Here is a 14,014-nt window from a genome sequence, read left to right on the forward strand (position 1 = left end):
AAATATACCCACAAATTCATACACATACTATTTACTTGCATGTGTCCAAATATACTTGCATATACATTTAATGAGTTTTCAACTTATAAAACAAAGATGGCAGATTGGTAAATAAGTACATCTACAGCTTTGAATTTTTTAAAGCTATTTTAAAGGAATTAGAAAAATCTTAATAACTAACAAAATATTCACGTCCTATGGGCAGTTAAATAGAACTTATGAAGTAGTAAACACTTCTCTTTGCTTCATCCACTGCTCCATCTTCTTTAGGTTTCCATTTTCTTAGCAAATGGGTTTTCAAGGTCTGCGGTATATGTAATTTTCTCACCTTTTCTTGTCACTTGTTTCATCTCACTGGGAAGCTGAAATACTATTTATGTTGTAAAAATCAAGGGCATATTCATCTGGAAAAAAAAGGAACAATCATCCTTATTAAATCTCCAACTTTCTATAACCAGACTATACCAGACAATATAAAGATATTACATTGATCTAATCTTTTTAATACTTTTGCAAGATAGGCAACCACTCTTCCAGTTTATAAATCCAGGAATATCTTATTATTAAAATTTAAGCCCTTGATGAAATACGTTCCATGAGTAAATAAGAGAGACAGAATTCAAACATTACCTGATATTCAACAAGAAACTAACAGCACTAACTATTCAGTGAAATCTTTGATGGTCTCTACAACATTTTGGCAATTGGGAATATAATCTGCCAATATTTTCCCCTAACATTTCATAATATTGCCCACTTCCCTTCTTAAATCAAAATCTGTAGAGGAAGTATAAAGTTGTAAGCCTTAGCATTAATGATGACAACTAAAAAAGATTTGAAAACGGGGGCCGACGCTGTGGCGCACTAGGTTAATCCTCCGCCTGCAGCGCCAGCATCCCCTATGGGCGCCGAGTTCTAGTCCCGGCTGCTCCTCTTCCAATCCAGCTCTCTGCTATGGCATGGGAAAGCAGTAGAAGATGGCTCAGGTCTTTGGGTCCCTGCACCCACGTGGGAGACATGGAAGAAGCTCCTGACTCCTGGCTTGGGATCAGCACAGCTCCAGCCATTGGGGCCATTTGAGGAGTGAACCAACAGACAGAAGACCTTTCTCTCTGTCTCTCCCTCTCACTGTCTGTAACTCTACCTTTAAAATAAACAAATAAAAATCTTTAAAAAAAAAAAAGATTTGAAAATGTAGCATGGTTTGTATTGCAAATCCAAAGGGAGCGCTTTTACATCATATCAAAAAGATTCTATGTTGGAAAACTCTGGTGACTGGAAAATGGTCCAGTCAGAAGACACATCCAGGAGTAAAACTCTATTTTACTAAGTAAAACCATTTGTTCTTCAGTCTTGGAAGACACAGGATGGTTTTGGAAAACTTAGTGACTCAGGGAATATTAGAAAGAGATACCATGTTCAACAGCCATAAAACATTGTTGTTGCTCATCTACTTTTTTTCAATTTTCAATAAATCTCCCTTTATTTGTTGACACCATTACAAAAACAGATTATCTTAGCAACACAAAAGTATTTTCTTGAGTTGAAATCAGAGGCAGTTACTCTCCAAAATGTTTGGTAAAATAGTGTACAATATCAGTGATAAATTTTACATTGTCTTTACCACTTGGATCTTCTGAATAATTCTACTGATCAAAATAATATAAAAGCTTACATTCATTTTATCTTTAGGATTGTAAAGTTCTAATTAATCAGATCATTTTTATTATAAAACAACTCTGAAGATGTCTACAGAGTTGCTTTTTAAAAATTTTTCTCTCTCTTTTTTTTTAAGATTTATTTATTTATTTGAAAGAGTTACACAGAGGAGAGGCAGAGAGGGAGAGATAGAGAGAGAAAGGTTTTCCATCTGCTGGTTCAATCCCCAGATGGCCACAACGGCTGGAGCTGTGCCGATCCGAAGCCAGGAGCCAGGAGCTTCTTCCGAGTCTCCCACGTGGGTACAGGAACCCAAGGAGTTAGGCCATCCTCTACTACTTTCCTGGGCCATAGCAGAGAGCTGGACAAGAAGTGGAGCAGCCGGTCTCAAACCGGCACCACAGCACTGGCCTCCCCCCCCCCCTTTTTTTTTTTGACAGGCAGAGTGGACAGTGAGAGAGAGAGACAGAAAGAAAGGTCTTCCTTTGCCGTTGGTTCACCCTCCAATGGCCACTGCGGCCGGCGCGCTGCGGCTGGCGCATCGCGCTGATCCGAAGGCAGGAGCCAGGTGCTTTTCCTGGTCTCCCATGCAGGTGCAGGGCCCAACCACTTGGGCCATCCACCACTGCACACCTGGGCCACAGCAGAGAGCTGGCCTGGAAGAAGGGCAACCGGGACAGAATCCAGCGCCCCGACCGGGACTAGAACCCGGTGTGCCAGAGTCGCAGGTGGAGGATTAGCCTAGTGAGCAGCGGCACCGGCCCTCTCTCTCTTTTAATCAGGATTAGAAAAGATAAAACTCTGTTCAGTATTTCTGACAAAGCAGAAAGAATCAATAAGGTTTGGCAAAACATAATACAATGTCTTCTGTTATCCTTGAATAAACAGTACCCGAGTTACCTCATTCCATCACACCTGCTCATGCTATTTCTCGTTTGTGAGCTGTAGATTTCCTGCCTGAAGGGACTGCTGCAGCTGTGTCACAATATGATGTAGATCTACAACTGTCTCTGTCTCAGGAGAGTCCATTTCTGGGGGAAACATCGCTGTTCTCAATGACAGTAGTGTCTTTAGCAACTTTTATAAACTTAACTGTTTATGACCGGATAAGAGCCGGTGACCATGGGGCCTTATACAAATCACCAGCTACTTTCTGCTTTTTACTTTGTTCAATTCTAAGTTTTGTGAGTGTCTATTTAACTGTGTCTTCAGCTCTTTGACATCTGTAACCTATGTAGATTGTCCAATTCCTAACTTCTCCAATTCCATTTCCAAATGCGCTAACTCTCATCTCAGATTTTCAGTATCTTTATTTTCTCCTCTTAATTGCTGTGGCTCTTGTTCTGGACATGTGCATGATGACTGCAAGTGTTCAATCATCTGGTCACCTTAACTTTCCATTTATTTTCTTCTCGCTCCACACTTCTCAGTAGCATCTGGAAAATGCCTTCTGTTTCTGCTGGCACAGACATATACTTTCACACCCTGGCTGTAGCAGTGTGTGCATTTCATCAGCTTCTTTCAGCCTGTGCTCCAAAACGTCAACCGCCTTTGAACCTGAAGTTCCAGCTACAAATTCTTTGCCTTATTTTCAAATCCACACAACTCAAACTGGAAGAGATTCGCCCACCTTTTTCATCATAGTTGTACACCACGACTGGGGCTGCCTGAATGTTGGACACAAGGTTGCTTTGCTCAACAGAAATAGTGAAACTGTTTGCTGTATCAAAATCCTATAAAGACAAAAATTATTAATATACAATAGCATGCCTGAAAAAAGAAAATCACTGAAAAAATTACCTCTAGAACTTCATGACTCCAAATGAAATAGATCTAGGATGTCATTATCTCACATAACAGCAAAATAATGAGTTGGTTAATGTTAAAACAAATAGAATTTTAAGTTTCATTGCTTATATTGAGGTGTCAGGAATTTAGTTGAAAGTATCAGAGGGATGTAGCCATTAATGTGAGTGGTGTACATATATATATATATATATATATATATATATATAGAGAGAGAGAGAGAGAGAGAGAGAGAGAAATGCATATATAGAAATGGTGGCTATAAAATGCATTCTGCTCTGTGGCGTTTCCTCAAAAACATAAAAATTGAGCAATCGTGTAATCCAGCAATCTTATTTCTGAGTATGTACCCAAAGGCAATAATATCCTTATCTAGGAGAGATATCTGTACTCTCATTTTCATTGGAGCATTACTCACAGTAGCCAAGATATGGAAATAAGCTAAGTGTCTGTTGACAAATGAATGGATAAAGAATTATGGCATGTATATAGAATGGAAAATTATTCAGATTTTTTTACTGCATGATCTCACTTACAAGTGAAATCTAAAATAAGTTGAATTCATAGAGAGTAGAATGTAGTTATCAGGGAGGGGAAAGATGAGAAAACTTAGTCAAGGAGTAAGAGTTTTAGTTATGAAAGATGAATAAATTCTGCATTTTTTAAAGATTTATTTTATTTATTTGAAAGGCAGAGTTAGGGGCCTGGCACCGTGGCACAGTAGGTTAATCCTCTGTCTGCAGCGCCAGCATCCCTCCACCAGTTCTAGTCCCAGTTGCTCCTCTTCCAGTCCAGCTCTCTGCTGTGGCCCGGGAAGGCAGTGGAAGAGGGCCCAAGTGCTTCGGCCCCTGCACCTGCATGGGAGACCAGGAAGAAACACCTGGCTCCTGGCTTCCGATCGGTGTGGCTCCAGCCATAGCAGCTATTTGGGGAGTGAATCAACGGAAGGAAGACTTTTCTCTCTGTCTCTCCCTCTCACTGTCTGTAACTCTACCTCTCAAATAAATAAGCAAAATCCTTTAAAAAAAAAAAAAGAAAAGAAAAGAAAAGAAAGGAAGAAAGGCAGAGAGAGATCTTCCATCTGCTGTTTTACCCCCTCAAAATGACCGCAATGGCCGAGGCTGTGCCAAGGGAAAGCCAGGAGCCAGAAGCTTCTTCCACATCTCCCACAGGGATTCAGAGGCCAAAGGACTTGGGGCCTTCTTCCAATGCTTTCCCAGGCACATTAGCAGAGAGCTGGCTCAGAAGTGGAGCAGCTGGGACTCAAACTGATGCCCATATGGGATACCAGCATTGCAGATGGCGGTCTAACCTGTAATGCCACAACACTAGCCCCTGTTCTGCATGTTTAATGTACAATATGAGATATACATTTCATAATACTCTATACTTGAAATTTGCTAAGAAATATTTTGTTTCCACTACAAAAAAGGGAGCCTTGAAGAGATGGGTATGTTATTTAGCTTGATTCTAACAATATGTTCACTATATATATGTGTATCACAACATCATACTATACACCTTAAATACATATAATTTCAATCTTGAAAACTTTAAAAATTATGCCAGGCTTTACTGGAGTTCCACTCAAACTATGAACAAAGTATACAACTACTCTCTATGACCAACTTCTGTTGGATACTATGATGAATGAAAATTGGGAGTCGGCATTTCTAAATCTGATCACTATATAGTTGGGCTACAAGGTATCCATGACATAACTTTGATGCCAGTGGGGATGGTATATAGCATTGATCATCTTTAACGTGCTTTAGAAATTCTATCATATAAAAAAATAGGAGCACTCAATTACCCGCAGAATTACAAAAGAAAATTGTGAAAAAAAAATTGTTCTTGCACTTACATTTTCCAAGTAGAAGAGAATATGATCATTCCTGACTTCAGTGTTCATCACCTGGCCACGGTTTTCAAGCTTTGAACACATGGTTGGAGAGGATGGAGAACAGATAATAGAACCAATGAGAACACTGCTCAGTAACTCAGTAATTGAAGGCTCACGCTTTTTAATTGCTAGGTTCTGTTTAATGGGATGTTCCTTTGTGCCATGTTTTCATAAGCACGAGTAGGAACCAGATAATGAAATATAGCATGAACGCTGGGAACTGATGACTATAAATTGCTGCAAATTAAGAACATCATCTCTCCAGTGTCACAGCAAAAACACAAATGTGAGCTCTGAAGAAGTTCATTTAAATGAAAAATTCCATGGCTTTGTTTTGGGAACCAATTACTTATTTTATCTATATACTCCATCACTTTCTTTTTGCTGAATGATTGAGCTTTGGTTATTTACCTCCTCAATGGATGATATGACTGGAGTAAATCCTGACAGCATTTTTACATCAACAATGACCATGTTGGAGTTACTGTGAATTCCATTATATCTGAAATTTTTAAAAAATCAATTTAGAAAGATTACTTATCACATGGTGGGCAGGCAGATGCTAACTGGCTAAATGTTTGGAGGCAGGTAAAGGCTAAAGAAGAAAAACAACCTCAGACACCTGAGAATGGGTACAACTAAAGTGATGGTGAATAAAGTGATACAAAGTAAATAAATTGGAGCAAATAATTACCTGGCCCAACACTCTCCTCAACTCCTGCTCTCAATCTTTTCTGAATTCCCAAAGTCAGAAATTATAACCAAACCTTAAGATTTATGTTACATATACTTATGTTAGCATTAGAGTGCACAACACTTGGAGATCTTTGTTGATGAGGCAATATATTGTCAGACTTATGGAGAAGATGGGTCCCCCAGAGCTCTTTCCAGGTTATGTTCTTGCCTCTGGTTGGGACTGTTGGGATATAAAACTGAGATATCCACAACGTGTCCGGTTCTTAGCTCTGGTGTGCAAGAGATTTTCACTTATCCTAGGAACAACCCCCAAAACTCATTTTAGTTGATGTTTCTCTGCATATTAACTAAGGCTAAAATCCCTTGGCATCTATAAATAATGTTTTCATTCAAGAGTATTATTTTATTTTTCTATTAGAAATTTCACCCTTTACAGGTATAAAATGAACAGCCGTTCCCCTTCTGATCCAACTCTCTGCTAGGGCCTGGGAGAGCAGAAGAAAATGGCCCAAGTGCTTGGGCCCCTGCACCCACATGGGAGACCCAGAAGAAGCTCCTGGCTCCTGGCTTTGGATCAGCACAGCTCTAGCTGTTGCAGCCATCTGGGGAGTGAACCAGCAGATGGAAGACCTTTCTCTTTGTCTCTACCTCTCTCTGTAACTCTATCTTTCAAATAAATCTTTAAAAAATAAAAAAATGAACAGCTGTAGTTTTTCTACTATAAGGTCTGATATATTCACTGCTCAAAATTGATGACACTTCCATGCAAATAAAAATTAAAGCACTGCTGAAGGATCGGTGTGCAAAAGTTTGCAAACCACAGTTACATAGACTGCAATTTGTACTTGCATAATCCTAGTTCTGATTTAGCAAAAGATGTACTAAGTTATGATGTCTACACAAAGAGCTGAAAGTGACACTGTTGTCAAAATATCACAACCAACATGTGAACTCGTAGTAATTCCCATCATTCATACTTTATTTCACAACTATTTAAAATAATTTTATATTTCCCTTTCTCTACCCTGTGAGTTGACACCAAAATGTGACACTTACCTGAGGGTCACTGTAAGATCAAATTTAGTCTGGAAAATATCTGAAGAATTATTCTTTACAACTTCCAAAGAAAGGGAAAATCCAGATGCCTTCTTAGGTAGAAGCATGTTATACCTAAGGGTGGCCTAGAAAGGACAGCAAATCATAAGAAAATCCAACCTGTAGTAAAAACTGAGGAACCTATTAGTTCTCTGCTTCCATTATTAATGCACTGTATATGTTTATCATAAGGAAATAAAGCTAAATAGTTCAGTTTTCAGGAGACTCAAAATCTTCAAGAACATAACTTAATGAAGATAGAAAACTAACAGCAATATTCCTCAAGAAGCTTCTGTTAGCTGGCTATACTTCAGAGAGAAAACAAATGCGAGGAAGAGTAGAGATAATCATAGAAACACGCAGAATGGCAAATAACACTTTATATACAACTAGACAGAGAGCCTGGCCTTTTTACTGACAAATATTCCTCTCCCTCTAGGTAGATCACTACTACCTGGATAAATACGCAACCATGTCCTTCCACGTCCACTGTGTATTGCCCATGTGCTCTTGGTAGTTCTGAACGTTGCACTAGTAAGCGGTTCTCACTGTTGACCTTAAAAATCTCACTGGATTCGCTGCTGCTGAAGGTGACAGTGTTTTGATGATTAGAGAAGGTTAACTTCACATAGCGGGTTATGGCAAGAAGGCAGACCACAGTGTCCTGCACAGAACAGCACAATCAATGATCCAGGCTCTGTTATGATGTCATATTGGTCATCATTTGACCTTGAATATTAAATTTATTCATAGAAATTTTCCTAAAACAGGTTAACAAAACACAGAGAATCAATATCTTGAAGAATAGAAAAATACAGTTGTTTGTGCAAATTGTCAATTTTTTCAAGAAATCTTAATTTGATTTTAATTTTCTGAAGAGATTTGAAAATATAATCTATTCTACTGAAAATATTGTAATTTTTTTTTGTAAAAAATTAAGGTGTTGGGGCTAGTGCTGTGGCACAGAAGGTTAAAGCCCCAGCCTACAGTGCCAGCATCCCATATGGGCATCAGTTCGAGTCCTGGCTGCTCACTTCCAACCCATCTCTCTGCTATGGCCTGGGAAAGCAGTAGAAGATGGCCCAAGTGCTTAGGCCCCTGCACCCACATGGAAGACCTGGAAGAAGCTCCTGGCTCCTGGCTTCAGATTGGCTCAGCTCCGACCATTGTGACCATCTGAGGAGTGAAACAGTGGATGGAAGACCTCTCTCTCTCTGTCTCTCCCTCTCTCTGTAACTCTGTCTTTCAAATAAATAAAATAAATCTTTTAAAAAAGTTAAGGTGTTATGTAAGTTGGTGACCTCATAGTGCCTCTTATAGCCATTCATCTTTAGAGAAAGCAAGACAGAATCTGGAAAAGATCTCTGGAGATTCACTGACACATGATTTTACTCAGAAATTAAGACATAAATAAGAGGGAAATGAACACTTTCCTTGAGAAAATGAAACTACATTTCCTTACATTTTCAATTTATTTCCTATTTTAGAAAGACATACATCATTGCCTTTATGGTTATTCATTTCTCCTTTATATGTTCCTTTCATTTGTTTTTCTCAGTGTGTAGACCACAGAACTAGAGGGAAGTCTTTACTCTTGCTTGATATATCATTTGACCAAAGTTTTATCAGCTACCTAATATTTCCTTTTTAAAAATTATTTATTTGTTTATTTAAAAGTCAGAGTTACATCCTGAGGGAGAGACAGAGAAATTTTCCATTCACTGATGGAAGATCATTCACTGAGTCACTCCCCATTTGGCCATGATGGCCAGGGCGGGGCAGGCCAAAGCTAGGAGCTTTATCTGTGTCTCCCTCATTGGTGGCAGGAGCCTAAACACATGAGCCATCTTCTGCTGCTTTTCCCAGACCATTATCAATGAGCTGGATGGGAAGTAGAGCAGCTGGGACACAAACTAGTGCCTATAAGAGATGCTGGCATCACAGCCAGCAGCTCAACCTGTTATGCCACAATACCAGTCCCCAACTATCTAATATTTCACCAAGCCTCTGGTGTTTATGATAAAAATTTATCATACATTTATGTTTATATTTACTGTGTAAGTGGAAATATAAATTGGGCATAAATTTCATTATTCATACATATATCAAGGCTTCATAGTAGAATGCCTAATACAATAACTGTGGAATAAATAGTTGTTTGTTTTATTTAAGAGATAGAGAAATGGAGAAAAAAGAGAGATCAAGAGACAGTAGACATCAGTCACCTGGGTGGAAGAGAAGCCTCCGTGGGAGTTCATCTGTTGGGCAAGCCACTGCACGATCTTACTAGCATAGGTGAGGTCACAGATCTTCCTAGAAATGACAGCCAACAGCACATAGCAAGTTTTCCAAGTCTCAGCTGAAACAGCATAAGGTGTAGAGGATGGGGATTCTTCTGTCATAGATTTCTTTTCTCTTCCCCAGTGTATCACATTATCTGAGAGAAAGGAAACATTTTCAAGTAGTCTCTATTAAAAGTCCCTATAAGGCTAACATAAGAAGGATGCAGATTCCATTCAAGGCTGCTGTTATGGGTTGAATTAAGTCCCATATTGAAGCCCTACGCCTTGTGCCTCAGCATGTGACTGTCTACAGCGATGAATAAGTCAAATGAGCCCGCTAGGGTGGAGCCAAATCCAATCTGACTGGTGTCCTTATAAGAGGAGGAAACTTGGACACACACAAGGGGACGCTAAGGATTCAAACTCACAAAAGAAAAACCATGTAAAGACAGAAGGAGATGGCCCTCTGCATCCAAAGAAGCCACACTTGCTATCATCCGGCCTCCAGAGCTGTGAGAAAGTAAATCTTTGTTGTTCAAGTCACTAGCAAGCTAGCACAGTCTCGGGAATGACTTCCTAATGGCAAAAGTGGTATGCAAGTGAGGTTCACAAGCAGGTGTTTCTCTCTGTGGTGTGATCTCCATGGCTGCTTTCATTTACTCCACTTACTTGAGAAGACACTGGCAGAAAAGAGAAAAAGGGGAATCTAAACCACATGAGCATAAAAGACAAAGGCCACATACGCACGCCAGGGGACAGAGAACATGTTCCTGTATGATTGCTTACTAAGTCTCAGCAGTTTATTTTTAAGATCATCTGTATTAGAAAAAATGAATAATAATTATACTTACTTATTTTTGTAGCAGACTGATCCAGGGTATTCAATAAGGATTCCACTTGCTCCTCTTTTCCAGCTAATGCAAAAGTGTAAGCTAAGATTGCATGATTGTAGCCATCAGTGACACCACCTTTAAGTGCCTCCTCTAGACAAAAAATCCCATTTCGTAAAGCAGGAAACTAGTAAGGAAAAGGAATATATTTTAAAATGATACCTGAGTGTGTTGTTAGTTTTTGAATAAACTAATCCTTATTTATAATGTATATGACATCCTTGAATTATATTTTACATAAAATTCTATTCATATTATGCACACTTATATGTACTATACTTTTAAAATGTCATTAAAATTAAATTTAATGTCATCATTAATAGGTGGGAAATAAAATTTAACTAGTAAGAAAATAAGTTTTATATATGAACAGTAATATTTTTTCATAATACTAATTCTATGTGATATAGTATGTGAATTTATTTTTAGACCTGACACTTTAATGCCTAAATAAAGGTTTATATATCTGAAGATGATTTTCAATATAGACAAATAACTCTGAAAACTCCTAGCATCTTAGTTTAGGAATAGATTTTTAGAAACTATGGATTGGGAAGTAACCAAGATGAACCATACCCAAATTGAAAATATTGGGGCCAGCATTGTGGTGTGGCAAGTAAAAACCACTGCCTGCAATGCCAGCATCCCATATGGGCTCTGGTTCAAGACCCAGATGGCTCCACTTCCAATCCAGCTCCCTATTAATGTGCCTGGAAAGCAGTGGAAGATGGCCCAAGTGTTTAGGCACCTACACCCATGTGGGAGACTTGAAAGAAGTGCCTGGCTCCTGGCTCCTGGCTTCAGTCTGGCCCAGCCCTCGCTGTTGCAGCCACCTGGGGAGTGAACCTGCAGATAGAAGATCTCTCTCTTTGAAATACATAAGAGAAAGAAAGAAAGAAAATATTTACTCACTAAATGTTTAGGTTATGGCTTAGAGCTGGGGTTCTTAATGTAAAATTCATAACTAACTTCAGGGAATATATAAGCGGTTGAAATTATAGGGAAAACTCCTGAATGTTGCATATGTATGTTATCCCTAGAGAAAAAACCCAAGTGCATTCATCAAAGATATCTATGAGTCAAAAAAGTTTGATGGCATCAATTGAGGGGGTGGTAATGGGTTAAGTGAAGGTTCTCTTGATACCTCATCCTAAGAATTTCAAATCACTCTAAGTCTATAGTTGATTTAGTGGACATTCAGCCAAATGAAACTGGAAAATTAAGGAAATCCGTACAGTGAAATTGAGGCCAGCTTCCAGGAAGGCTCCAACAATATAGGCAGTAAGGAAAATGTCGTCTTTGTCACCAACCTAAAATCAGAGGAACAATGAGTCATATAGGATAGTAGAGCACAAAGCACCAGCTACTCTTCTGAAGTGAAGGGATATATGAAAGATACTAGAAAAAATATCATCATTCACAAAAATACCTGAACATGCACAATTTTTCAATCAGATGGTTAATAGCCATGCTATCTGAGCAAGAATCCATTAAGGTCTAATGTGATTATTAAATAAAACATAATTAATTTCAAGTATATGTAATGACATACATAATGATGTGCTAACACATTCCAAGACCTAGTGTTAAGAACACATTCCAAGAAATTCTTATGACTCTGTTCAATTCTATTTGGCATTATTTCAATAAAGCAAACAAAGAATTTCTGAGGAAATGGTCCAAAAATGTTGTCAAGGAAGCATCAGGTAAGATGCCCACATCCTATACCCAAGTGCCCGAGTTTGATACCGAGCTCCAGCTTCCCACTAGTGCAGACCCGGGAAGGCAGAGGTGAGGACTCGAGTACTTGGGCTGCTGCCATCTACGTGAGAGGACTGGAATAAGTGCCTATTTCTACACCTCAGCCCTGCCCAATCCTGGACATCACAGGCATTTGAGGAGTGCACTAGCAGGTGGAGCTCTTTCTGTCTCTCTGCTCTCAACTTCTTGAAAATCCCTGGAAAAGTACCCAAGAGATAACAGTAGTCAGACCTCATAGATTCTCATAATATAAAATTAGACATTATAAGTCAATAATCTGCAAAGTGACTGCATAACAATGTTCTGGGGAGCTTATATACTAAGTAAATCATTTTTCACACAAGAGATCCTCATTCAAAAATTTAGAACCAGGACAGGGAAATGGATTTTACTGGGTACTCTAGTGATTCTAATGCAAAAAGCATTCAGATTGGCATTTGAGATCCACTGATCTCTCATTTTATTCATTTGAGCAAAAGGAACTCTTCTCAGAGAAAGGAATACACATTTAAATTAAAGCAAGAGGCTCACTATTCCTCTGCAGCATAAGTTTTTATTTTTCCCTTCTACCTTCAGACTCCACACACAAACACATTACAGAGAAAAGACTGAGTAAGATCAAACAAACTGGAACAATGATCCGTAATGAATCCAACAAGAAAGATGTGGAAAAGATGCTTGAGAAGAGAACATGAAAAGACCTTGGATTTTGTAATCGCCAGAACAGCAGGTCTTCTCCTTCAGGGCCTTTCCATGAAGAGGATTGGACTTGGAATAATTTATAGACGGCCTGTGCCCTCACTGCATACAAGTAAAGTGATTTGAAAGCAATCCACATTCAAAGTGAACACCGGAAGGAGTTGCCATTCATCCCCAGTCTGAACTGGGTTAGATTTACAAAGAACAACCCAAAGAGACACAAGAAAAGCCCAGGGCATTTCAGGGGTCTCAGGGCCTGTAACATACCCTGCCAGGGGACCTGGAGCATCCACAAGGAATCACAGCGGTTAGGGAAACAAAGGGCACACAGGATGTCATGGAGGTAAATGGTGACCTCTGAAGATGGGAAACCACCTAGGATTTTTAAGTGTGTACAGGAGGAAGGGGCTGATAGTGCCGGGACTGAATTCCCCCCATGTGTAACTTTGACTTAGGGAAATCTTATGCTTTTCCTGGAGAAGGTTTTGGAAGAGCCTGTTTCACTGACATATTACTAGATACACTTCTTGGAACTTTCTCGCCACTCACCCACTGTAATGAATCTACATTCCTCAGTCACTTCAGGCCCCTCGCTCCTTTTTCCAGTTTATTTACTGAAGATAACTAACTCTAGGGAAGAGCTAAGGACTGATTAAATTGTATTAATAACACATTTACATGAAAAGTATGGTGTGGTGATTATCTTGCATTTGCTGTGACTCTGAGAATCTAATGTATTAATAAATTCCTTTTAAAAAATACTGATTAAAGTAAACAAAAGATTTATGAGGAAGGCTATCTACTGATTTCTATGACCAATACAGAATGCAAAGGCATAATATTTGCAAGCAAAATCCCATGTTCCAGATGAGCTAGGCCAGAAGTGAAAATGCAGTTACCTCCCAGGCATTGTTGAAAAGTTTGCCATCACTTTTAAAGCAACCATTTGTCCTCTGTTTGCTTGAAAGCCAGATTAAGGTCTGTTTTTGAACATTTTCATCAATGAATACATATTCCTTCATCCTCTCCAATGTTGTAAAAGTAAGGGCACTAAGCCTGCAATACAAGTCAATCAAAGTGAATCTTATAGACAAAATGACATCAGCTACACTGCAGCTTCATCACCATTGTTTCCTTTGGGTAATGGATGCAATCATCACGTCTAATGTTCACTGTGACCCGTCTTTACCAATAGTGACTCTTTCCTTTGGGCCAGTAAAATA

At 39.0% G+C, this 14,014-nt stretch overlaps 1 protein-coding gene across 1 annotated transcript in view; it reads right to left on the reverse strand.

Moving 5' to 3' along the window:
• Positions 1–351: 351 nt before the first annotated feature.
• LOC133762433 (ovostatin homolog 2-like) overlaps positions 352–14,014 on the reverse strand; it is a 61,760-nt gene continuing 48,097 nt past the window's right edge. The window contains exons 26-35 of the mRNA XM_062195425.1: positions 13,685–13,847; positions 11,567–11,641; positions 10,293–10,458; positions 9,385–9,596; positions 7,614–7,823; positions 7,121–7,245; positions 5,780–5,870; positions 5,330–5,398; positions 3,290–3,392; positions 352–404 (exon numbers count right to left, since the gene is read on the reverse strand). Coding sequence (XP_062051409.1) covers positions 352–404; positions 3,290–3,392; positions 5,330–5,398; positions 5,780–5,870; positions 7,121–7,245; positions 7,614–7,823; positions 9,385–9,596; positions 10,293–10,458; positions 11,567–11,641; positions 13,685–13,847 — 1,267 coding nt within the window. The remainder of the gene's footprint in view (positions 405–3,289; positions 3,393–5,329; positions 5,399–5,779; positions 5,871–7,120; positions 7,246–7,613; positions 7,824–9,384; positions 9,597–10,292; positions 10,459–11,566; positions 11,642–13,684; positions 13,848–14,014) is intronic.

The sequence above is a fragment of the Lepus europaeus genome, chromosome 6 (genome assembly GCF_033115175.1).
Source record: "Lepus europaeus isolate LE1 chromosome 6, mLepTim1.pri, whole genome shotgun sequence".
In the NCBI taxonomy this organism is placed as follows: Eukaryota; Metazoa; Chordata; class Mammalia; order Lagomorpha; family Leporidae; genus Lepus; species Lepus europaeus.